Consider the following 26,241-nt stretch of genomic DNA (forward strand, 5'->3'; position numbering starts at 1 on the left):
CCACGTAGACCCTCGACTCTTGGCATGCCAATTATACCTATAGATCTCATCTACATAACATGGGTTTTTACATCTCACATAGTTTATATCTCATAGATATATAATTTCTTACCTTTTATCACATCACTTATGTAAACTTCTCATACATATTCACATAGATCATTGTCATATAATGCATATCATAGGAGTTCATGTAATGTATCATATCATGTAATGCAATCATGTATTACTTATGTTGGAACTAGACTTATCACAAGTCTAATTTCCATATCATAATATAATCATTCTACAAATATGCACTCACCTATAGTTCTTTGTCTTTCCCTCGTTCAATCTTACTCGTCATTTGTTCCAGAACTCGTTTAGGCTCGGTATCTACATAATTATGATTTCCAAAACAATCGTCAGAATCCTAAACATTATAGCTCGATCTTAATAACTTAACTATTTAATGAACATAATTCACATTTTCCCTATTAAGTAGTATCGGTACCCAATGTATAGTACTGATACTTTCTTTATAATGGTATCGATACCATACTTGGGTATCGGTACCCAAATTAGATTCGATGTTTTCATTCCAAAAATGGTATCAATACCTGCTTTTTGGTATCGATATCTATGGTATCGATACTACCCCTTTCAGTATCGATATCTTATGAAGATGTTGTCTAAAATGGTCTTATGGTATCGATATTGTTCATGCAATATCGATACCTACACAATAATATAACCTATAATAGTTGGGTAGTATCGGTACCCATTCATCTGATACCGATACCCCTTACCCAGAACATACTTCTTTTACTCGAAAATCATCAACTCTTTACTTAATTTCCACCCTTAAAGTTCCTTTATACCACCAAACTCAACCACAACCATTTTAACTATATTCTATCATATTAACACCGTATAAACTTCAACATCTTATTATAATTCTTGAAACTAAGAATTTTACTAAGTTTTCTATATAATCCAAACTTAGTTCTAACACTTATTACTTCTTATTCACACCTATGACAAGTCAAATCCAGCTTCTAAATTCGTTTAAGTCTTCTTATTCAAATTTTCACTTAAAACTTCATACCTTCAATCATCCATAACGCATCATTCTTTGAATTTCTATATCTATTTTTGTCTCTCTAATATTTCCTAAGGTTTCATCAATCAAAACCATACCTAATTCTCAAGAATTAACCAAATAAAAGACAACTCACCTTAGCTTATAGTGCTTCACGGCTGGAGAAGAAGAGTGAAGAAGAGTTCTCTGGAAGACTTTCTTTTATCCTCCACTTCCCACGTGTGTATATATATATGTCCTTACCATGTTAGATTTTAATTCATCGTTAGGTTAAATAACCATTTTGACCTTGTATTCATTCTTTTTTACAATTTGATCCTACATAAAATTTTCATATAAGTCCTTGAACTATTTTATTTATCTACTTTAGCTGATTAATTCTGAAGTTTTTCAATTTAGTCACTAACTCAATGTTTGGGATGTTACATGGGTTTTCAAAAATGCCCAAACACTTGTCATTTATGGCTCCAACTTTATTGTATCCATAAAGCCGGGGCATTTAACTAATTGCTCTATAGGGATAGCTCAAGCTTTATTGTATGCATATATAATTATATTATGGGTATACGGATTCAATTTCTTAAGCTTTTCAATAAGAACATGTTATAGTCTAGGTGCTGTTAAAAGTCATAAAATCTCATCCTTAGAGTTCAATTTCCAAGCAACTGACCTAAACTTGATTCATCTACTTGACTATTTCATCTGTGAAGATCGTGATCATCATTGAACGTCATCAACGGAAGTAGAAACCAATCAACTTTGCAATCTCATGTGCAAGATGCTCCATTTTGTTCATATCCTTACATACCTGAATGCCAAGCCCTTAACTGTCTCTTCATGCAAGGAGAAGGCTAGCTTAGTCCCTGCAAGAGAAGGGTATGTATTCTAGTATACCTTCTGGATTAAGGGTTCATGTTTTACAAAGATTAAATCTTGTCACTTTCCCAAAGGCCATAACCTTAATTCTCAAGAGAACTTTTAATTCAAATGATATTAAAAGAACTACAAGATTAAAACTTGCTCAATTGTTCACAGCCTTAGAAAGTACAAAAAGTTCAATTATCAAAAGATTTAAAAAATATTTAAGCAAATATTAAATAAAGAACAAAAACGAGTTCAAACAAAGCAATGCTCTTAATAAAAGTGGTTGATGCAATGACTTATTGATTAACATCAAAATGCTCCATCATTCTTTGAATGTCCATGCCCATGAATCAATCAGATTCTCAACCTTGCTTCAATGCCTCACAGTTCTCAATTGAATGTCCGGAACTTCATACGTGATAACTACATACGGCATCAATATCATAAACCTCAAGATATGGGGACTCTTTTGGATTGGATTGAATGAGAGTCACAAGATTCTTCTCAATCAGCGTTGGAAGTAATTCCTCATAGGTCATTGGAATTGGATCAAATTGACTATTTTATCGGATCATCCTATGAGGCTCAACCCTACGACCAGCTGAATAGGTTCCCACTATACTGATTTTAACTTCTTTATTTAATTGTTCGAATCTTGATTCTATTCTTAATCACATGATTAGGACCACTGACATCGAATTCTCCTTGAATTAATCCCCATGTTTCATGAATGATACATGTGAAAATGTTCAAATAAATGAAATGTAGGTGTGAAATGTAAAGATGCAGATGCAAAAAAAGTATTGATCCCAACGATGAATATCATAGAATAATTTTCATCAGAGATAAAAGTATTCACGTTACAAGATAGTCTATTTTACAGATATGTTTTCGCTTAGACATTGGCGTTGAACTATATTTTGATATAACAAATTAAGGAAAAATGTTTTTGGACTTGAATTGAATTTATTCAAAGTTTTCAAAAATAATTCAAAGTCCTTAAAACTTGGAATTGAGCACAAAACAATTTTATGGACAAGTAGTACCAATATTGTTCATACAGTATCGATACCAATTGAACAGGTATCAATATTGTTCATATAGTACCGATACCAAAGGTGAGGGAAGTATCGATACTCACTAGGTAGTACCGAAACTACCAGTTTTGCTCAAATTCCAGAATACAAAAATGGTACTGATACCAAAAGGGGTACCGATAATACTTTGTATAGTAGTATCGATACCATAGGCATAGTATCGATACCATAGGCATAGTATCGATACCATCAGGCCCCAATAGCTAGTAACGACTAGTTGATTTAAATATAACAAAGGTAGTATTGATACTCCCTTTATGTGTACTGATACCCTCTGTTCTGGGCATCTTTATTTTACACGAAAATTGATCCCCAACGGCTCCAAACATCCTCCAACAACTAGAAACAGCCACAACAACATTCCAACACATAAATAAAAGTTTAATACACCTAAATAAGGGTTAGAACACCTATCCAAGCAATCAAACACAAGAGAAGAGCTTTTCACTCTTTATTTCAATTCTCTTGTAAATATTTTGTTATTGTGAGCTTTTAATATGTAAACACCTTCCTTTTTAGAGGTTTTTTTATTTACATTATTTTTCCTTGTAAAAGGATTTTTGGTTTTATCTTAGTCAATTGAAAAGATAGGGAGTTGTAAAGGTTATCTCTTGATCCTTTAAAAAGAAAGAACAAATTAGTGAATTTGTTATAAAATCCTTGGTGAGGAGCTAAGGTAGTAGAGGTAGACTTGGTTGAGAAGTCGAACCACTATAAATCATTGTGTTCATTATCTTATCTTTTTGTTCTCCTTACTCCCTAAATTCAATTCTATCAATTAAAACCCTTAGCACTTTTTCGATTGTCAATTTAAGCATCTTCAATAATCCTAACAATTGATATTATAGCCTAACTTATTTAGAAGATTTAACCACCTTGAGACGTTCCTAGAAGAAGCTCTACCAATTCCTGACACAATCGAGAAGAAATGGCTTCAACCTCTAGTGCATACTACATTGAAGATTCACAACCGGTCAACAAGTCACCCTACTTTAATAGAGCAAATTATGCCTATTGGAAGAATAATATGATGCTCTTCATTCAAGCCAACAATCTAGGAGCTTGGAATTCAATCCTTAAAGGATACACTATTCCAACCGGTAAGATGGATGATTAGAGTGATGGAGAGAAAAAGAAGTTCCAACTCAATGCCAAGGCTATGCTCATCATCTTTTGTGCATTAGGCCCGGATGAATACGGAAGAGTCTCCTCTTGTTTCAATGCACATGAGATATAGAATAAGCTCCAAGCCACTCATGAGGGAACCGATGAAGTAAGGGAAACCAAGATAAGTCTTCTCAACCATAGCTACGAGAATTTCAAGATGAAACCCGATGAAGACATCAAAACTATGACGGATAAATTTTCCGTGATTGTCAACGGTCTCAAAGGATTTGGAGAAGTTATCTCCAATGAGAAGTTAGTGAGGAAGATGATCTACTCTCTTCCAAAGTCTTGACAATCGAAGAAGACGACGATTATCGAAGCTAGAGACCTAAAGTCTCTCACTCTCGACGAGCTAATTGGTTCTGTACTTACCCATGAGTTGATGGTGAATGAAGAGGAAGAATATGAAGATAAGCAAAACAAGAAGAAGAAAGACGCAGACATTGCCTTCAAGTCCACCAATGGGAGCTATCAAGAGTCAAGTGAAGAGGTGGATGAAGACGATGATGAAGAAGAAGAGATGACCAAGCTCTTCAAAAAGTTCAAAAGATTCATGTATTCCAAGGAAGTGAAGCATGAATCAACCAAAAAGAAGGGTCCCCCGGTGTGCTTCAATGTCAAAGAAAGGGGCATGTCAAGTATGAATGCCCTCTCCTAAATAAAAATGGATCATCAAAGAAAAAGGCATTTGTGGCAGCTTGGAGTGATGAAGATAACTCCAATGATGAAGATGAAGTAGATAACCTATGCCTCATGGCCATCGAAGAAGATTTTGAGGTATCTTCTAACTCAAATGATTTAAATTCACATTATTTTAATGAATTACAAGATGCTTATAATGAGTTGTATTTGGAATTTAAGACCATGAAATATAAATATAAGAAATTAATTTCAAAATTTAAAGTTGAAAATGATTTGATTTTGAAAGTCAAAGTTGATTTTGAAAATCAAAATGAAATTTTGAAAATTGATTTAGAGTTTTTAAAAGTCAAAATCAATGATTTAGAAAAAGAAAATTTTGATTTGAAAGTTAAGCTTGAGAGCTTAACAAAAGAAAAAGAATTAATTTCTCAAAATAACTCATTATGTTTAAAAATGGCAAAATGCTCGCATTGCCATTTCCATGGTCATATGGAACATACTTGTCACATAAAGAAAAGAAAATCTTTTAAAATTAGACAAGTATGTGTTCCTAAGGGAACAAGGGGCAATGAAACTAACGTCCAAGGATCCAAAGCAATTTGGATACCAAAATCCAAATAAATGTCTCTTGTAGGTGTGTGGGAGCAATGATGATGAAAATGAAGAAATTGAGATGCTCTAGCCACACTTGAAAAAGGATTGGGTAACCTCTAAGCTTAATGTTTTTTATTTTGATTATTTGGTTGCTCATTTTGATTTAAGCATGCATGAGTTTTGATTTTAAATGATTTGATGTTTTCATCTCATGTATGTTAAAAAGATGTTATGATGAACATTTTAAAGTTTTAATGATTTTTTTCATAATTTTTTGTTCATCATAATGAATTTTGGCCAAAATTTATTTTAATGCAAATGATATCTCTCTAACAATTGATATCAATTTTTCAAATGCTTTGATTTTACAAATTTTAAAATTTTTGATCTAAAATTAAATGTTTATGCATGTGTTTTAAAATATTACAAATATCTCTCTAACAATTGATATCAAATTCTTCAAATGCATAACATTTTTGAAAAGCTTTATGCATATGTACTTAATTTCAACTATTGGTATTGCATAAAGTATTTTAGACTTGGATATATTTAAATTCATGAGCTACTAACATTTTTGTTACAATTTGTTGAAATTCAATTTTGTTTAAGTGTCAAGATTTTAAAGCTAAATTTTGTTTGGAATGCACTTTTTGAGGGGGAGCTTTGATTTTTCAAATGGTTTTTAATGTAAAAATTACCACTTACTCTCCAAAGTTATTTTTGAACTTTAAAGTTGGATTCTTTTTTATTTAACAAAAAGGGGGAGAAGTAAGGATTTGAAAAATTCAATTTCTTAATGAAAAGGGGGAGCTGAACATTTTCACATATTTTCCAACAATTAGTACCTTTTTCATTAAACATTTTATTAAGGGGAAGTTTTGCCAAAAACAAATTTTCAAATGTTTTGTTATATCAAAAAGGGGGAGATTGTTGAACTATATTTTGATATAACAAATTAAGGCAAAAATGTTTTTGGACTCGAATTGAATTTATTCAAAGTTTTTCAAAGTTTTCAAAAATAATTCAAAGTCCTTAAAACTTGGAATTGAGCACAAAATAATTTTCTGGACAAGTAGTAATATTGTTCTTACAGTATCGATACCAATTGAACAAGTATTGATAATGTTCATATGGTACCGATACCAAAGGTAAGGGAATTATCGATACTCACTAGGTAGTACCGATACTACTAACTTTGCTCAAATTCCAAAATGTAAAAATGGTACCGATACCCAAAGGGATACTGATACTACTTTGTATAATAGTATCGATACCATAGGCATAGTTTCGATACCAACAAGCCCCGATGGCTAGTTGATTTAAATATAACAAAGGTAGTACCGATACTCCCTTTAGGAGTACCGATACCCTCTGTTTTGGGCATCTTTATTTTGCACGAAAATTGATCCCCAACAGCTCCAAACCTCCTCTAATGGCTAGAAACGGCCACAACAACATTCCAAAACATAAATACAACTTGACGACACTTGAAGAATAGTTAGAACACCTATCCAAGCAATCAAAAACAAGAGAAGAGCTTTTCACTCTTTATTTCAATTCTCTTGTAAATATTTTGTTCTTGTGAGCTTTTAATTTGTAAACACCTTGATTTTTAGAGGTTTTCTTGTTTGCATTCTTTTTCCTTGTAAAAGGGTTTTGGTTCTATCTTAGTCAATTGAAAAGATATGGAGTTGTAAAGGTTATATCTTGATCCTTTAAAAAGAAAGAACAAATTAGTGAATCTGTTAGAAAATCCTTGGTAAGGAGCTAAGGTAGTGGAGGTAGATTGGTTGAGAAGTCGAACCACTATAAATCATTTTGTTCATTGTCTTATCTTTTTGTTCTCCTTACTTTCTAAATTCAATTATATCAATTAAACCCCTTTGCACTTTTTTGGTTGTCAATTTGAGCCTCTTCAATAATCCTAACAATTGGGTCTAAAATGGGTCGATGCTTCATATCGTAGCTTCATCCTTGAAAATTATGCCCTCAAGCTCTCTATAACCTATCTCGGTTAATGCCCATGTAGTACTAGAATCGCGCGTCACTCCTTGGTTATTAACGATGGAAAAATCATAGATAAGACTCTACTATTGGATTACTTCTCGAACATATAGATCATCTTTCCAGTCTCGAATGTTGCACGATCTTTGAGCAAGTTTCCTTCTTGTACTCTCTGAACTTCTTTTATCCTTATGTGCATGTCTGTGTACGTGACTACTTGATTGAAAACTTTTAGGTCTTCTTGTGAAAATTTTCACTTAAATATCCCCTTGCGGATCAACACTTTCGCATTATGTCATGTCGATAAAATGAAATGGAAAAATGTGAAAATGACACAAAAAGAGAAGAAATGAGTTAGTACAGGCAAGATAATCAATAGAATTAAAAGATGCTATTTAAATATAATACCTACCCAATTATGGTATCTACCCGAGCATGCTTTCATTAAATAGAAATCCTACCCGGACATGTTTTCTGCCTAAAATGATTTATTTCAAGAAATTAATCCTATCCACATGGTATCTAAATCGAAACTTTCATTCAAAAAGAAATTTATTCTATGAATTAAAGCAAAATGTAAAGGTTTAGAGTTGTTCCTCCTTCGTGTACACCTATTTTTGGCACCTACTGACGGACAAAGGTTCGGTATGGCTATACCTAGGGTACCAGTTCTACGGTTCACTACATGCATGGTTTTGGCTCTATGGGAAAGGGTCCTCAAATTGTCCTTGATGTTGGTGCCCCCTTAGGTTGTCAAACCCTCGATCCCCAGCCATTACATGTTTCAAACGGAACGAGTTCAATTTGAGGGGATTCACTTCCCTATACCCATACGATGAATAAATCTCTACGAAGGTATAAGGCATGTGTACCCCAGAGGTTATTTGCTAAGGCTCATATGAAGAATAAATTCTTAAGAGAGCAAAGCATTCACCCCTACTTAATTGGGACGAAGCTCAGGTATAGATCCCATGTCATGTGAATGCATGTGATGTGTGTGAGGAGGAACTTACAAACCTTTGACCCAAAAAAGAAGAAAAAACTCTTGACAAAACTGAAAACATATATTAAAATGTTAGTATGATAAAAATAAAGAATTTAGAAAAAAATCAATAAATGGATCATAAGCTAACTATAGACTCGAACTTATAATCTCCACTAATACAACAATGTATAAGTGACTACCAGCCTAACTCTCTAAAGTGTCCCTAGTTGAGTCGCCAAGCTGTCATAACCATTTTTTAAACAAAAGTATTTAAAAACAATTATGACTTTATTTGAAAAAAAAGGGATTTTGAATTAATTTGAAAACTTTGAATTGGAGTCGCCATCGACCTTTAGGTTAGGTAGAATACCTAAAAACATCTTTTAAACAATTCAGAAAAATCATTTAAAAGACAAAAGTTGGTCTATGTTTACCAAAAATCCGATTTAACCGGTCTTGGAGTCGATTACGCTTGGAGAAGGATTAGCACCCCCACAGCGCCTAAATTGGTACTTAGTAGCTTATATATTGTCGTAAATGGTGGAAATTATAAATTTGAATATAAAAATTAAATTACGATCCATTTGTTAAAGTTTAATTAATTTGCTTTGAACTACTTATTAGGGAAAATTCTTTAATTCGAAAAGAAATATCTAGATTTGCTCATCTTTCGATGGGAAGGCTATGTCTTCTATTTCTTATCTAAGACAAATATTCCCTCCTCGATTTATAAAAAAATGCAAATTGAATATAAATTGAATATCAACGTTTGCACAAAATAAATTATTATTTAAAGAAAAAAGCATTGCATCATTTGAATTAAAATAAAAATAAATTAATTAGAACTTAAAAAAATAAACTTGATTTATTTCAAGTTCACATTTCGTTCGAATGTCGTATTGGATCGCACTACTTCGACCAAGCAGTGCTTTCCACTCTCATTCTACGCCGAGTGTTCTCGAAAATCTTCGGATAAAATATAAAAATATATGGTTTAGTGGATATTTCATAAATTAATTAAATGAGATAAGATAAAATATAGTACTATCACCTATATACAAGGGTTGAGAAAATTAGATGAATATATACATATATCTACATACATAAATAATACTAACAAGTATACAATGCCCATACATGATAAAAAATGTGAGGAAACAAAATCTAACTATACAAGAATTAAATTAATAGGGACTAAAAAAATAAACAGAAACACAATAATTAAAGGAACAAAATTAAAGTGCTGAAAAATAAAAAGACAAAAATAAAATATTAGAACATTAAAGCAAGTAAATTGAAAGGACTGAAATTAAATAAATAAAGTAAAAGAGATAAATTTAAAGGAGCATAAAATTAAATAATCTGAAATAAAAAGTGCAATAAAAATAAAAATTAGTATTAATTTTAGTTTTTAACCCAGACCGTAAATAATGCGAGTCGTATCCCTTGGCGGATCGTCGTAAGGTCATACGATATTTCAAACATAAAATAAATAAATAAATAAGTAAATAAATAAATAAAAATTAGCGGTTAGTGTTAGCAATTAGTGGTTAGAAGTTAGAAAAGTTAGTTGTTAATAATTAACAGAATTCGGACCATAATAATGTGGATCGTACCCCGGATCGGGTTACCACAAGATCGAAAAGTAATTCAAACAAATTAATAAAAATAATAAAAAATTGTTAAGGGTTAGTAGAGTCGGGACCATAATAATATGGATCGTACCCTGGATCGGGTCACCACAAGGTTGAAAAATAATTCAAACAAATTAATAAAAATAATAAAAAACATTTAAGAGTTAGTAGAGTCCGGACCATAATAATGTGGATCGTACCTCGGATCAGGTTACACAAGGTTGTATAAATATTCGAGTATTAATAACAAGCAATAATTATTAAAGAATCGGTGACCAAAATAAAATAAAATAAAATCAGCATATATATTCGAAATAGTAAAAAAAGTGACCAAAATAAAATAAAGCAAAGTAGGAGGTCAGAATCACAATAAACAGCACAAAAAAGATGCATGGTGACCATAATGCAAAATATGGCAGAAACAGAGGGACATATGAATGATTAACCCTTAAAACAAGTTACCAGAGTGTAAAACAAGTGGAAATGGGGAGGGCTTACACTCAATTTACCTAAAACTTTTAAAAGCAACGCCCTCTAAACCAGAAAACACGTGCCTCCTCTATTCTTCTTCAGTGTGCAGCACTCCTCCAAGCACCCAACACAAACGTTGCCGGTCCCGCTCAACCGCCGCTTAACCACCGTATTTCGGTGTAACTCGGCTCTCTGACCGCCGGGTAAGGAACTAAACCAAACCAAACCAAGTTCTTAACTTTCTCCTATCTTCAACAAAACTTCAACCCAAAGACACCCCGAACGCACCGACGCCGTAAATCGGCGGGGACCAACCCCCGACCACCACTATTGGTGGTCGGACCTTATACCTAAGCCATAATAAGGAACCCCTTTTTCTATTCACTAGACCGAGAGCTCCAAAAGGGCACGGTAACCGTCCGAACCAACCTAAACCGGCGACCAACAACCACTCACGCTCCTCCCCGACACACGGCGACCGACCACCGACCACCGACCAAGGTCATCATCCTCCCACATTATGCACATTAATGTTAAAATAGGGGGGGGAAAAGCAAGTACGAAAAAAAAACGTGAAGGAGAGAGAGAGAGCCCCCCCATTATTCTCTCTGACTTTTTTTATTACCTTCCAATTTTCATACAGAAAACCCAGGGTTCTGCTTTCTGATTGGTTTTAAAGCCCAAAATTACAAATGGTAAAAATAAAAGCTTGGTCCCTACATTTTGTTCTCTCTTTAATATTTGGACAAAATTAGGGTATTACTCAGATGTTATCTTCATTATGAGCAAGATGGAAGAAAGAAAAAGGAAAAGCAGATGAGTTACCATGATCAGTTAGCACAAGTAAGAGGTGGCAAATTGCATTGAGAAAGGACCGAGAGGCAATACTGAGAGTGCTGCAGAAGCAGTCAAGTTGAACAGATTGGCGTGCAGGACAGCAGTCGGGGCTAGGTTTGGTCTGGCCTTGCACCAGGGACCACAAACGGTGAGCACACGTTCAAGTTAGTCAGCTCAGTGGTGCAGCTTTGTGCCTGAGCCGTCTGGGTGTGCACCGCTGTTATAGTCAGCAACACAAGTATTGCTGTTGCTGCTGCTGCTGCTGCTTGGGACTTGAGAGATGAAACTGAATTGATAACTTCCATGGCTGGTTTTAGCTTTGTGAATCTTGTGTTAATTTTGTTTCTAGGTTTCTTGATCTGTTCGTTGGGATTTTAAGAGTATTTATAGTGGGAGTTTGGGTGCTCAGAGTATCACTGCATGAGTTACCTGTCTTGATTTTTTAACACATCTATGTTTAATGTTTTGTTGTGCTCAAAACAGTTGAAGGATTGCATTTCTCGTAGGACAAGAGTTTCAAGAGATAGTTTAAGGTAGGTGGGAGTAGAACTCAATCTTATTCGAAAATATTGAATTTTTTTATATGATTTGAATTTTTTTAAATAAAGTTTGAGTTAAAAAATAAGACTTCTCAACTTAATTAATTTGAAAATTTTCTATTCGAATTGATAGAATATTCACTACTAGGAGTTACATAATGATACAATAGATAGTTACATAGTGACACAAGAGATAGTTTACATAGTAGTACAATAGATAGTTTGTTGTTCTGACATAGTTAAAAATAAATACAACTCAGATAGCCAGTAATTTGAGCCATGTACTGATGGTTGGGAGTAAGGGTTATACGTGTGTGTATATATATATTACATTAATAATTTATTTTCATCTCTAGAATTTTATAAATGTATTTTTTTATTTTTTTTAAATTCTAGAATTTTATAAATGTAATTTTTTATTTTTTTTAAATTATCTTTAATATAAAATCTTGTTCCGTCTATTACGTGGTTAAGTGTATTGCGCCGCAAGCTCTTGATATTTGGAAATGAATCAGCAGCTAAAGGAGACGTGAGTGTGTCAATATGCAATAGTAAGAAGGATGAACCAAATGATGGAGGGCTCAATGGTTGAAAGTCATTCTTCAAATATTATTTTATAAATAATATATTTAACATGGTTAAATCAGAAATTCTTTTACCAGAATTTCAGGTTCAGATAAAATTATTTTATTAAAGAAATTGATATATAGTCATGTGGAGTCAGCTTTAGTTGACATGCAAGTACGTCACGTTAGTTGCTATTAATGGTTTAAAGTATAATAACCCAAAGGTGTCTAATTTCTGCCAATTTTCCAGTTTAGTACCTAACATTTATTTCGTTCCAGTTTGATTCCTAACGTTTCATTCTGTTACTCAAAATGGGTTAAGTCGAGACAGACCGTTAAGTTTAACTGTTAACCAATTAAAAATGTCACATGACATATTTTTAATATTAAAAAATGATTTCTAAAAATAAGAAATTATTGTTCCAGTTTTGTGCCTAATATTTATTTCGTTTCAGTTTGATGCCTAACGTTTCTTTCCCTCTCTTCACCTTCTTCACCATTGGTCTAGAATCAACGATGGCAGTTTGGAGTTCTCCTAGTGAGCTTTTCGATGGATTTTCGACTGCTCCGTCATTTGAACTCCCAATTACTACTGATATAAGTTAATATGTTGCGCTAATTAGTGACATTTTTATAATTGGAAAGGAAAAGATTCGCGACTTATTTTGATGGTTGTTTGGTTTTTATGTTGCAGTTTGATGAGTTTCAAAAGGAAGCTATTCAAATGGTGAAACTTGCTAAAGGAACCACCACACTTGCCTTCGTCTTCAAGGAATATGTCATGGTTGCCGTTGATTCTAGAGCTAGCATGGGTGGATATATATGTATGTGCAAGATTGATTTAGGGTTCTTGAATTTAATTTTAGACAAAAGGGTGGAGAAGGGGAGAAGAAGAAAATAAACGTTTGGCACCAAACTTGAACAAAATAATTTCTTATTTCAGAAATCATTTTTAAATATTAAAAAATGTGTCATGTGACATTTTTAATGGGTTAACGACCAAACTTAACAGTCCGTCACGACTTGATCCATTTTGAGTAATGAAATGAAACATTAAGCACCAAACTGGAACAAAATAAATGTTAGGTACTAAACTTGAAAAATAGGCATAGATTGGACACTTTTTGTATACTTAAGCCTAATCGAAATAACTTTTTTAGCAATAGTGATTTCAATAAAAAAAATAGATTAAATAACCGAAATGGAAGCATACTAAAAGTTCATTGATCAAGAGTGTAATTTACCCAAATATTAATTACCTTTTATTTCTAAAAACAAACCAGTAAAGAAAAACTTGTACCCAAATTAGATTTGTCTGAAGGAAACAAGAAAAAGGAAGACTATGATATTACCACCGACTAAAACCTTGCTTTTGAATCCGTTAATTCAGTTGAAAACCCCTGCCCCTCTTAAATTTAGCCCCAAGTTCGCATCAATCTCTGCTCGTCTGAACAACTCCGACCAACAACTGAATTTCAGTTTAAGCTTTTCTCGGGTATCAATTTTTTTTTCATTGATGTTTTTGGTGTAGAGAACGGAGGCTTTAGGTATATCGTTGGCTGCATTTTCCATTACACTTCCTTACCTTGGTAAATTTCTCAAGGTAATAAATTGTTTTTTTCAAATCTGTTGTTCAATTTGAAATCGAGTTTAGATCTAATGTTTGTAGTACATGATGCAGGGTGCAACTCCAATGGATCAAACGACTCTGCCTGAAGGTGCTGAGCAAATCTTTGTCATGTCACAAAATGTGTCGGCTGCTCAGAAGGAGGGTTTGGCCTGGGCGACATATGTTTTATTGCGAAATACCAGCACCACCTCCGTGGTAAAAATCCCCAAAAGTGAAAAAGAAGAGAGAACTTAATTTTGGAATTTATAGCTGCTTTTCTTTTGAGTTACTGACAATTTTGTTTGTTGTGTTTTATCATTTCAAATTTTTTAGTTAATATTAGCGCAAGGTGCATTATGTATACGTGGATATTGGAATTTGCCTGATGGTGTATCTAAAGATAATGTACTTGATTGGGTTAAAAGTAATATAGAAGAAACTGGTCTCTCTGAGTTGACAGATACCCTTTACTTCCCTCAAAGTGCAGGTATATATATATTTTTTAGCTTGTGCGTTAAAGGGTTATGATCTTGTTCAATGTGTGATATTTCAAATGATGAATAATTTAGCTTCTAAGAACATCTTAAGACTATGAAATAAATTGCTGATATCTATGCCTATGCCTGGTTTCTTGTTTCATTGGACCCATCAAGACTAGAAGCATCTTGATGACAGTAATCCTTGCTGATAAATTCTTTATGGTTATGCTATTTAATTGTGCAACATCCATGGGCTAACCTTGATCCTGTAACTCTCATTCATGATTTGGCTCTTTCTCCTAAATAATCTTTGGGTGTTTGCCTAATAAAATGAAAAAGGTAACTTACAGTGATCCTGGTAACTATAATGTTTTTGACAGCGAACATATGTTAAGTGAAGAAGGAAATAATGTAAGAGCTTTTAACTATACGTAGTATGCTTGGGTTTTGAAATTTGAATTAGTGAGCACATGAGTGCAATGTTTTCCTTTTCAGCTATGTTCTTTAAATTGCTCGGAGGTCTTCCACGGAAGCTGCTCTCAACCTGGCGTTGGGGGACAGCCTACTATCCTACCTCCCCCTTACCCCATTGCATATGGGAATAGGGTTTTGTTGTTGTTGTTGTTGTTGTTGTTGTCTTTAAATTGCTCACTCTTGTGTCTAATGCCTATATTTAATCATTATTTCAGATGCTGAATTCCAGAATATACTTCCTCAGGGGACCCGTTCTGTCTTGGTACAACCAATATTAGACCCAAATCTAAGCACCAATGACATGGAGAACATTGAAGGTTTTGTCCTGTTGGCTTCAAGCATGAGATATGCATATAGCGAAAAGGATAGAGCCTGGATAAGAGCAGTTTCAAACAAACTTAGAAGTAAGAACTGAAAATGTGGGTATACCTTGCCTTCATTCTGTTAATTTGCTTTATACTGTCTTTCTGAAGTCTGTTTTAATCTTCTCTCTGCATTTTTTTTTGCCATTTTCTGTTCTTGGGGGCCATTCTTTTTCATTTTGAAAACTGTGTCAGTATTTCTTTTTCACTTTTGACTTCATGATAAGTTTGATGCCTTCACGGAGACAACAACTATTGTTGCTTCTGGTCACCAATAGATTGCTGGCTCTTAAATGTAGAAGTCTATTCTCTGTTGAGTAGTTGTAGGATCAAAATTTTTCATAATACAAAGACTTTTTGTTTGTGCATTCTGATTGAATGGATCCTATTCTATACCAAATGCCAGTTGAATGAAGAACATTGCACTTCTATGACATTATTTTTCATAATACAAAGACTTTTTGTTTGTGCATTCTGATTGAATGGATCCTATTCTATACCAAATGCCAGGTGAATGAAGAACATTGCACTTCTATGACATTCTTTAAGCTGTATTCTTAAATTATGGAAGCCCTTGCATATTGAATCCAGATGCTGCAGAAATTTGGGTATAGCTTACCAAATTGTCTGAACATGTAGTGGCACCTTTCCTTTGACCCTTTGCATGTATTTAGAAAATATGAGGTCTATTCTGAATGATCTCTCTGAGATGAATAATCTAAACTTCATTTGCGAGAAACTGAAATGCCAGTTCTATCATTATTCTTTAAGGAGCAATTTGTATTAACATTGTAGTCCAACAGAAAATCTAGACTGTAAATAAATATTATCTTTTTCAGTTGAATCCTAAAATCCTTCGTTTTACTCACACAATTAATTATTTTATATCCTTTTTTTTCCTCATAATTGATGGTTCCATTGATTGAAGTTCACTTTCTATATGCAATCCCAAACTTAGGAATGAGCTAAGGTGTACGATGGTGAAATAATAGTCTATTCCTGAGCAGAGAGAAACAGACTATTCATGAATTTAAGATGTTTGGAAAAAAGTAAAGTTTAAGAGGGAATCAGCTCTATATCTCTTGGAGTTTTGTTCCATGATATCAGTAGTGTTCCAGGAAATGTGGCGGGGGAACAGACGATGCAAGACTGATAACGAGACAATATATTGAAGTATTTTACAGACAGTTCTATTCTAGAACATTCCTTTCTCCGAATTATGTTGTTTTCAGATGAAACAAAAATATGGTATTAAATTGGGTGTTTAGTTACTAAAATGACTTGGTCCAACTCAAGTTGAGATGTTATTCTTTTCCTTAATCCTCAAGTCAGAAACCTGAGCATATGAGAAAATTGGTGTGTCATCTATATATAGTACTTTGCTTAACTGCTTTTATGCCTCAATTTTGAAGTGAACATCCCAAATTCTTGAAGTTTTGATCCAATTACAATAATTTTGTGTAATGTAAATACATAACATTTTCTCCCTCCTCTTTTTACGTATTTTAGATGTAACTTTCAGAAGGAAATGCATTCCTTTCATAAATTATTTGTTTGCTGGATTAAAATGATTCTCTCTGGATTTGCCAAAAATCTAACTCATACAACAAGGAACTTGAAAAAAATGGAATTCTACAGAACTTTCTCCTGGTCATACACCACTCCTTTTGTAAAATGTCTGTATGTTGGATGGAAATGATTCTTCGCTGGATTTGCCATGCGTCTTGTTATACACCAAGGAACTCTACAGAAATTTCTCCAGGCCATACACTAGATGCTGCCATAATGGTAGAGACTACATAAGTTTACTTTCATGATGTGCTGAACAGAATGCTTGAAGGAAGATATAATATGTTTTCTACAATGCACTCTGTTACCTTTAGTCGGACAACACATCTGTGATATCATGTTTGATGGTGTAGACCTGTGTCCAGCAGAGAAGCTCTTTTGAATTGGAGAGGTAACAAATAAATTATCATAGCCACTGCTTTTTAATAAAATCAACAGGGGTGGCGGGGGGGGGGGGGCGCAATTCTAGAGAGCATACCTCTCCTGGCCCAGAGAAGTAAACTGTTGTGCTAGATGGAAGCCCGGGAAGGACCATGCTATGAACACGCACCCCGTCTTCACCTAGGACTTGACCCCTTGCCTTACAAAAGGGAAAAAGCAAAAGTGAGCTACCTTATCAGGTACCAAAAACTTAAGTGTAAGGTTTCTTTTTCTTCATTTGTTTAACTTTCACTCCGTTTTATGTCTTTCCCTACTCTCGACTTGCCACCAACTAGATAGAAGAAAGATGATAATAGAACTCCAATTCAATTTTTTTACATTCTAATTCTACCATCATTTACTGTATCTATGCTTTACCAAAACATCGGTTGAAAGGTCTTCTCTGTTGTAGATCTGACCGAGATTTGAGAGGTTGTTGGCGATCTGGACGGCATCTGGTGAAGGAAGATCCTGTGGTCAATGACAAGTTTAGCATCTCATCAGATCATCTACAAGGTACATGTATCTTGGAGTTATGTAGACTTAGTTGTCATTTGTCAAAGCATACATGCAAAATTACATTCACACATACTTTCATTGTACCACACATTCACATACTGACATGTGAACTGCATCTCAAACATTTTATAATATAAAAACCCAAATATAACTTGTAGCTTACTGTTGCATGTGCTCTTGATTCGACAATTTCTACATTATTGTAGTGGAAGGAAGCTGAAATGGCAGCTTGCTGGAGGAGAATGGATCCTATGGATAGAGTTGGTGCAACTAGGCAACCTTAAAATATTTCAATAGAATTTAGTAAGTTACTTGGTGGAGATACAACGATCATTCAATAACAGGTATAACTCTGCAAATTAAAGCAGTATAAAGGCATTTTGGGAATAAGTCCACACTGAAATATATCTCACCCTGCCCTCACCATGCTGGCTTTCTCGCAAAATGCAGATAATGCCGATATTGTGTCAGCCTTTATTCGAGGCACATAAACCACACTTTTCAGACCAAATGCTGTTGTCTATGGGAAGTGGAAAAGAAAAGCTGTTATTAGTTATTCAAGTTTAACATTTAGAATGGTCAACTTTCAGTTATTCAAGTATAATTTTCAGTGTAGAAACTAAACCTGTTTTACATTGTCGTAAAATGCTGAAGGTTGGGTAAAATCAATGACGACTCCAGTTTCTTTTGACTGATAGAATTCATTGATATCAAAATGGTATGGCATCAATGGTGAATGTTCTGTTAATGTCAACTTAGAAAGATATTGGAACTGAAATGTTACATGAGATATCGAACCTAAAACCATAGTGAGATCATTCATGATTGGAATCTCTAAAGGCTCTTTCATATCACACACCTAGTGTAGAAAACGAAACCCTTTCAAGTCTAATTTTATGGGCAAGTGATCATTGAGGGGGTTAGAAGTGCATGGAAAACAGGAATGAATATAAACTTTAAACCTTTCTTGTATCTTCTCCCACAAAATAGGAATCCACTGCACCAGCCACCTCCATTCCTCTAGCTTTGGTCACTGCAATTACTTCAGCCCTTCCTATTTCCTTTGCTGCTCCATTTATAACAACCTGTTTCCCGGAAATCGGGAATAAAATGCTTCTTTCTGTTCTTTGTTTATGTTTAGCTGCTGACCCTTATTAGCTGATAACGGCAAAACCTTCTTTTGGTTCCAGGGATAAGGTTTGTGTGGATTTTGATAGGCCTTGTTTGGCGGTATTGCATAATAGCGACATATGGTTGTCTCAGCAGTCTGGTAAGTAATGTTTTTTCTTTACTCTTTAGGAATCGTATGATGTGGTGACATAAAACTTCACTGGTTATTTGTAATTTTATCAAGAAATGAATATTTGATTAATCCAACCTCCAAACCCATGTCGTAAAAAATAATGACAGAAAATACATCTAGTGACCTTAGTAGTTAAAGAAAATGTTGTTCTCTCTAAAGGTTCTGAGTTTAAGCAGTCTACAGTTTTGGGTGCGTTGTCAATACATAATAAAAATTATGAACATATATTATATTGTAATCATTCTAGACTATTCAAAACCGAGAGAGTATCTCATTAAATTTTAGCATAATGTAAAAATTTAATTTAATGTGGGATAAAATAATCATTTTAAGTAAATTTTTTAATTTTTTTTAATTATTAACATTATTTTTTTTGTTAAAATAACCTTTTTCGGATTGAAATTCTTAAATTTCTGTGTTTAATTTATTATGTAATGAAAAAAAATCATTTTTTATTTAAAATGAAGAAATTATAAGTTACAATTGGGAGGACTCAAACTAGTCATCTCCGAATCACTAGGCCCAAATAAGACATTGCTACATTATTGAGAAAACTCGTGATGAAATTATATGTTAATACATTAATTATAATAAATTATAAAAATATATTTATAATATCAATTATAAGATAAATTAGAAAAGTATTATAAAAATATATTTATAACATCAATTATAGCCTAAATTAATTTTTTAATTATATTTATAATTATAAAAATATATTAATCATTAGATAAATTATAAAATATTTTAAAAACATATTCTTATAATTGTATTAATTATTATATTATACTTTTTTCCCCACAGCTACTCTCTTTCTTTCTTTTTTTTCTTTAAACTTTGTGTTGTTTTTTATATATTAGATGAATTTTTTCTTTGATTTTATTTAACAGGCGGTGGCATCATTTTTGATGTTGGTTGTCGATTGTCGGTTTTCTTTTTTCTTTGTTAGTTTTTAATAAGAATAATTTTGCATTTATTGCACATTTTCTATGCTTTTGTGGCAGGTTTTTCTATGCTTTGTGGCGCATATTTCATCTTTCTTTCCCAGTCGTTAGATCATTCTTTTTATTTTTATATTTTTTTCAGGGTTAGATTTAACGACATCATGACTGATCAAGATGATATTTATTTGAAATCTTGTTGATCTTCCATGACAGACTCTTAGATTGAATTTAGATACACAATTTTGCATTCGTGAATAGTTTCTCATGATGCTTGGTTATGTTTTGGTTCAATAGCTTAATTTCCTTTGGTGGTTCGTTTTATGATGGACTTAGATTTATTCGTGTATCTATTTTTCGTCTGAGTCTTTTGGTTGAGTTTTTAACTTTTTTTCTTATATGTCCTTGTATGATCTAAAGGGGCTAGTTTCAATGTTACAAAAAAATGTCCAAATCATGTATTTAGTTTACGATAATATCCAAATAATAGTTGAGATATCTTTTACAATTGAAAATCATTATTTTAATTAAATTATGTTATGATATGTTAATTAATATATTTATAATTTATATTATAATAAAAATTTAAATATATGTGTAATTAATTTTAATTTAACTTAAATATGATTTGTACCAACAATAAAATAAAATTTTAGTTTGATGTAGAGGTTAAACATTAAAACTTTCATCTTAGAGGCCTTAACGTAGTCACACTTGCAATTTAAAAATATATTTTTACTGACACATGCCATATGAAATTATATATATATATATTACCTCATCAATTAAATATATATAAAATATAAATTTAATAATTAAATATATATGAATATTAACAATGAGTTTAATCCTTAACTAACTGTTTATAAAAAAATATTTTGATTAAAATAAAATGTTTAGTATAAAATAACTTTTTAGAAAAAATAATAATAATTAAAGTAATTATTTTATCAAGCAATTAGAGTTCAAAAGTAAAATTTTGGGTTTGGAGGGAACTTGTAACCTTTTAAGGATAAATTTATAAAATTTTAGTGAACGAAAATGAATTATTAATAAAAAGAATAAAAAAATATATATAAATTGAAATTTTAAGGAGGCAATTATTCCATTATTATTTTCTGTGCATCACTAACTATAATCAATGACGATGTAAGATTTTACACTAAATTTTATGAGTGAAAATAGATTTTAATATAAGATAAAAAAATTGAAAATTTCCAAGAGGAGGCATTTACCCGTAATCCATCCCGATGATTGACGACGAATGGCGTGTCTTAGTTGGGCAGTAGAGGCCAAATGAGAATGTGGCTTTAATCGTAGAAGACAGGTAGCTAACAAAGCAAGAGCAAAGATTAACGAAGAAGACATGAAAAAGGAAATCAACGGAACACTTAATCCCTTTGTTAGAGAAACAAAATTGATCGACAGCTAAGTGTCGGAACCTTGTTTCTTCAATGAGTCTGAAAATCTATCTTCAAAGTTATAATTCTAGAAAACATCCCAATTTAATCTTCATTGTCCTTGAATTTGGATCCAAATGTTATCTTTTTAGCACTTTCCTTATGCTTATCGTCGCCTCTCATGTTATTAACTCACTTTTGTTTTGTTTTGGTCCATAGTTTAGCCTTTCAAGTGGTATTTTAGATTAGGACAAATAAAGGATAAGACTGAGATCAGGTAATTTAGTTAATTAAGCGGTTGAAACAAGAGCTTTTACTTTGCTATAGCTGTGAATTTACAACACTTTTATTTGACTTCTGCTTTGTTTTCCATACTTCTTGAGAATCTTTAATTTTATCGGTGATATTCAAGTTAGGTCCGAAAATATTAATTATGTGTAAATTAATCAACAGAATTTATATTTTATTCAGGGTAAACTACACAAACGGTTCATAATGTTTTAAAAGTAATGATTTGATCACTAACATTGTTATTTATTATAAACCGGTTACTCATTTGCTGTAAATTGTTGATATTGGGGGTAATAGAATATTGATGTGACGCTTTAAATCGACTGATGTAACATTGTTTAGTCGTTGTCTGGTTGTTTTAACTCCAATACTCTTTGATTTGTTCTAATCATCTTTTCTTTAGTTTCCGACAAAAGTTGCAACGAAAATTACGGTGCATGAGCTCCAATCTGGTCATCGATCAGCGCCCTTCTTTCTCTTCCTTCTCCTCCAACAATCCGACATTTTCTTTGGCGTTTGGTTCTATCTCATCAATGCACAGATCACTTTCTTATTCAGCACTTGGCTTTACTATACATTGAACTCGGTCCCTCTCTTTCGAGACAAATTTCCTCATGGGGGCCTAGGCTTGGCTTTAGTTCAAGTGGATGATTCAAATTGAAAACCCTTTGATTGTTTTGGCTTTGCTTACCGCTTATACGGTCTTTAGTTGGGCTACCATCTCTAATGTTGGTATCAACAATGCTGTTTACTATCTCATGCCTTTCAGTTACGTTTTCTATTGCTTTAAAATAGCCATACAAATCTCAAATAGGGGGGGCAAGTGATCTCTATGATAAATGAATTGTTGTTATTCTTTGAGGACATAGATCCAAGAACTATAGATTTCGAAGGGTTGAGTGTTCAATGTCAGTTTACTTCCACGTAAAAATCTCAAATCGGATATATAGCATCAAAGATTTAAATAACTGTTCATTATTTGAATAGCAATTATTACAATTGTGATAAAGGCAAAATAAAAAAATACTACCACAACCACGATTTAAATACATGATGGTAACTTTAACTTGAAATTCAAGAAGAAAACATTCTTTAAATATTTGGTAATTGGTAGGAAATAGATATGAGGCTAATCGAGACAGATGAAGAAATAGTGGTTTTAAACAAGTGACGCAATCGATAAGCGCAGCTGACAATTTAAGGGAGACAGACAGCAAAACCTTTACATTCCTCTTGCAGACAATACGAATGTTGTACATTGCAAACAGCGTTATCTATTAAACTCCAAATCTCCTCTTTTGTCTTCTTAATTATGTACCACCATAACCTTAGATTTAACCCTTTACAGGTTTATGTATATTCCCTAACTGGATAGAAATATTTAGTTGAACAACTTTACTAAACAAAAACACAGCCATTAGTCTCTTCACACGGTAAAATCCTTTTTCTGTCTGGCTGCTGCTTCAGTGTGCACCTAATGGCCGGTCGAATACGACATTTACGACCTTACAAAATAGTCCCGAAACCCACTATAAAACACCCTTTACTCCCCACTCTAAAACTCCCCCTCCCCTCAAAACCCTCTTTCTCTCTCTATCTGAGCATTTGAGTTATACAAAAAAGCATGTGTCAGCTTACATCCTCTCGTTGTCATAACTCCTGCAACTGTAATTCAAACGTTGTCTACCTTCGGGAAGGGTCAGACATTTACGAACCCTTGATCCTCAAAACCCCAACACTAGAACCTGTAGAAAGATGCAACTTTACGATCCCTCTCGTTGTGAAGGAAGCCATCTCCATTGGGAAGATAGCTCTTCCCATGATACTCACAGGCCTTATGTTATACTCCCGCTCATTGATTTCCATGCTCTTTCTCGGCCGCCTCGGCGAGCTCGCCCTGGCAGGTGGTTCACTCGCCATCGGCTTCGCTAACATCACCGGTTACTCTGTTCTTTCAGGCCTTGCCATGGGAATGGAATCCATTTGTGGACAAGCCTTTGGCGCTCGGAAGTTCACCCTTCTCGGAACCATGTTGCAGAGAACGGTGCTTCTGCTACTAGTTTCTTCGTTGCCCATTTCCCTTCTGTGGATAAACATGAGAAGAATACTCATACTTTGTGGCCAGGACGAAGCTATAGCCAAAGAAGCACAATTGTTTCTCATTCACTCCCTTCCCGATCTCTTCGCTCAGTCTCTTTTGCACCCATTAAGAATTTATCTCAGAACACAATCCATAACTTTGCCTTTAACATGTTGCGTCATTTTATCCATTCTTCTTCACGTACCGATCAATTACCTGCTTGTATCACACCTTAGGTTTGGGATCAAGGGTGTTGCTCTCAGCGGGGTATGGACCAACTTCAACCTCGTAGCCTCATTGATAATCTATATTCTCTACTTTGGAGTTCATAAAAAGACATGGGGAGGGTTTTCAATGGAGTGTTTTAAGGAATGGAAATCTCTGTTAGATTTGGCCATTCCGAGCTGCATTTCGGTCTGCCTCGAATGGTGGTGGTACGAGATCATGATTCTTCTTTGCGGATTGCTGTTGAACCCCAGAGCTACGGTGGCTTCCATGGGTATTCTTATTCAAACGACAGCGTTGATCTACATATTCCCGTCTTCTTTAAGCTTCAGTGTATCGACTAGAGTGGGGAACGAACTGGGTGCAAACCAGCCCAAGAAGGCGAAGCTGGCGGCCTTCGTAGGCCTTTATTGCGGCATCATGATGGGGTTTGCGGCACTTTTTTTCGCTGTGATGGTTGGGAACGTATGGGCTACCATGTTTACGGATGATAAAGATATCATAGCGTTAACGTCTGTTGTTTTGCCTATAATCGGATTATGTGAGCTTGGGAACTGCCCACAAACTACAGGGTGCGGTGTGCTGAGGGGTACGGCCAGGCCGAAGCAGGGGGCAAACATCAACCTCGGCTGCTTTTACCTAGTTGGTATGCCGGTGGCTGTGTGGTTGGGTTTTTTCGCAGGATTTGATTTCAAGGGGTTGTGGCTGGGAATGCTGGCGGCCCAAGGGTCGTGTATGGTGACCATGATGGTGGTTTTGATTACAACAGATTGGGATTTTGAGGCTCAAAGAGCCAAGGAGTTGACCGGACTACTTGTTGATGACAGCAAACAGGCTGAGCATGAGATCAAGCCACGTAAAGCACAAAACAAGGAGGATTCCTTTTCTTTATTAGGCGATTTAGATCATTATTGCCTCGTTTAATTAATCTTTTCTTCTTCTTCTTTTCTCTAGTTTTATCTAACCAGTTACTTGTATAGCTTAAGGCGGAGGGAGGGAGGAAGAGGGAAGTGAATCATTTTTTTTTCATTAAGAAAAGGTTTTAGACTTGCATTTAAATTCAAAATCCTCAATAAAAATAAAAATTTTATTATAAAATAATATATATTTATAATTTTCTTAAACTAAGATAATATATACCCTATTTTTTTAGGTATAATATTTTGAACTTAATTTTTTAAAAAAAATAATAATATTCACTCGTGAAATTGTTGAATGAATTTAATACCAAAAAGTTAAGGGGATGTAGCAAAAGTATCACTTAAAATCTATTGTGGCTCATTGTACCCTGCACACCAAACTAGTACCCAATTTAAATCAAAGTGTAATTTAGTTTTATTTGATTCTATGACTATGGACCCATTGTATGTTTTACAATATTTCATTAATTTTAAACAAAGTATAGACATTGACAATTGATGTATCACACTACCCATCAACATATTATGTATATAAATTGCCTAACCTAGGGAAGGAAAACAGCAAAACATTAATGAGATTTGTTGTTATGCATATATATTAATTCTCATTGTATTGTAGAAAGTCAAAGAAGTGCCCTTCTTGGACGGCTGACATGCATGAATCATGGGAGAAGCAGGACATATCAGTTAAATTAAATTATGGATTTAGCATCTAAATCATGTTGAATTTGATGTTTAGTCTTTCTCACATTTTAAATTTCATATATATATCATTAAATCATAATTTAACTATTGATATTTAAATAAACAAATACGGATACAGAGAACTCGACTAATAATAGATTTAAAAATGCATTTTAGATTAGACGTATATATATTCAAAGATGAAGTTATGTTTCGTCTTATGACAATTGTATAAAAATATATGAGGTAAATTTTAAATTAGATTTCTTAATTTTAGTTTATTTTGAATTTTTTTCTCTATTTTATATGATTAATTATATTTTGTCCCTTGTTTTTTTATATTTAATTACACTTTACTCTCTTTGAATTAAAATCTTAATTTTATCCTTACATATATTAATTATACAAAATTTTAGTTTTAAGATTAACACGTACCTATTGTAAATGCAGCAAGCATCCTCCATTGGACTCAACTTACATAATG

At 33.5% G+C, this 26,241-nt stretch overlaps 2 protein-coding genes and 1 pseudogene across 2 annotated transcripts; 2 read left to right on the plus strand and 1 right to left on the minus strand.

Annotated features, from left to right (window-relative positions):
- The first annotated feature begins 13,786 nt into the window (after positions 1-13,786).
- On the plus strand, positions 13,787-18,493 carry LOC120158543 (annotated as a pseudogene).
- LOC120158802 (dihydrodipicolinate reductase-like protein CRR1, chloroplastic) lies at positions 18,244-19,303 on the minus strand. Its single transcript, XM_039169553.1, has 5 exons — positions 19,292-19,303; positions 18,876-18,998; positions 18,539-18,772; positions 18,327-18,433; positions 18,244-18,265 (listed from the first exon to the last, which is right to left on the minus strand). The coding sequence occupies exons 1-5, from the start codon at positions 19,301-19,303 to the stop codon at positions 18,244-18,246; spliced, it is 498 nt and encodes a 165-aa protein (XP_039025484.1).
- A 4,123-nt stretch (positions 19,304-23,426) lies between these two features.
- On the plus strand, positions 23,427-25,077 carry LOC120158542 (protein DETOXIFICATION 49-like). Its single transcript, XM_039169362.1, has one exon. The coding sequence runs from the start codon at positions 23,473-23,475 to the stop codon at positions 25,075-25,077; it is 1,605 nt and encodes a 534-aa protein (XP_039025293.1). The 5' UTR covers positions 23,427-23,472.
- Positions 25,078-26,241: the final 1,164 nt, after the last annotated feature.

This window comes from Hibiscus syriacus, unplaced genomic scaffold, assembly GCF_006381635.1.
Source record: "Hibiscus syriacus cultivar Baekdansim isolate YM2019G1 unplaced genomic scaffold, ASM638163v2 tig00111330_pilon, whole genome shotgun sequence".
Classification (NCBI taxonomy): Eukaryota; Viridiplantae; Streptophyta; class Magnoliopsida; order Malvales; family Malvaceae; genus Hibiscus; species Hibiscus syriacus.

Coding starts and splice junctions, on each gene's coding strand:
- LOC120158542 (XM_039169362.1), top strand. CDS start 23,473: ATGTGTCAGCTTACATCCTCTCGTTGTCATAACTCCTGCAACTGTAAT.
- LOC120158802 (XM_039169553.1), bottom strand. Junction 18,773..18,875: donor TGGGAGAAGATACAAGAAAG/GTTTAAAGTTTA, acceptor TTTCTACACTAG/GTGTGTGATATGAAAGAGCC. Junction 18,266..18,326: donor GCCAGCATGGTGAGGGCAGG/GTGAGATATATT, acceptor TTTAATTTGCAG/AGTTATACCTGTTATTGAAT.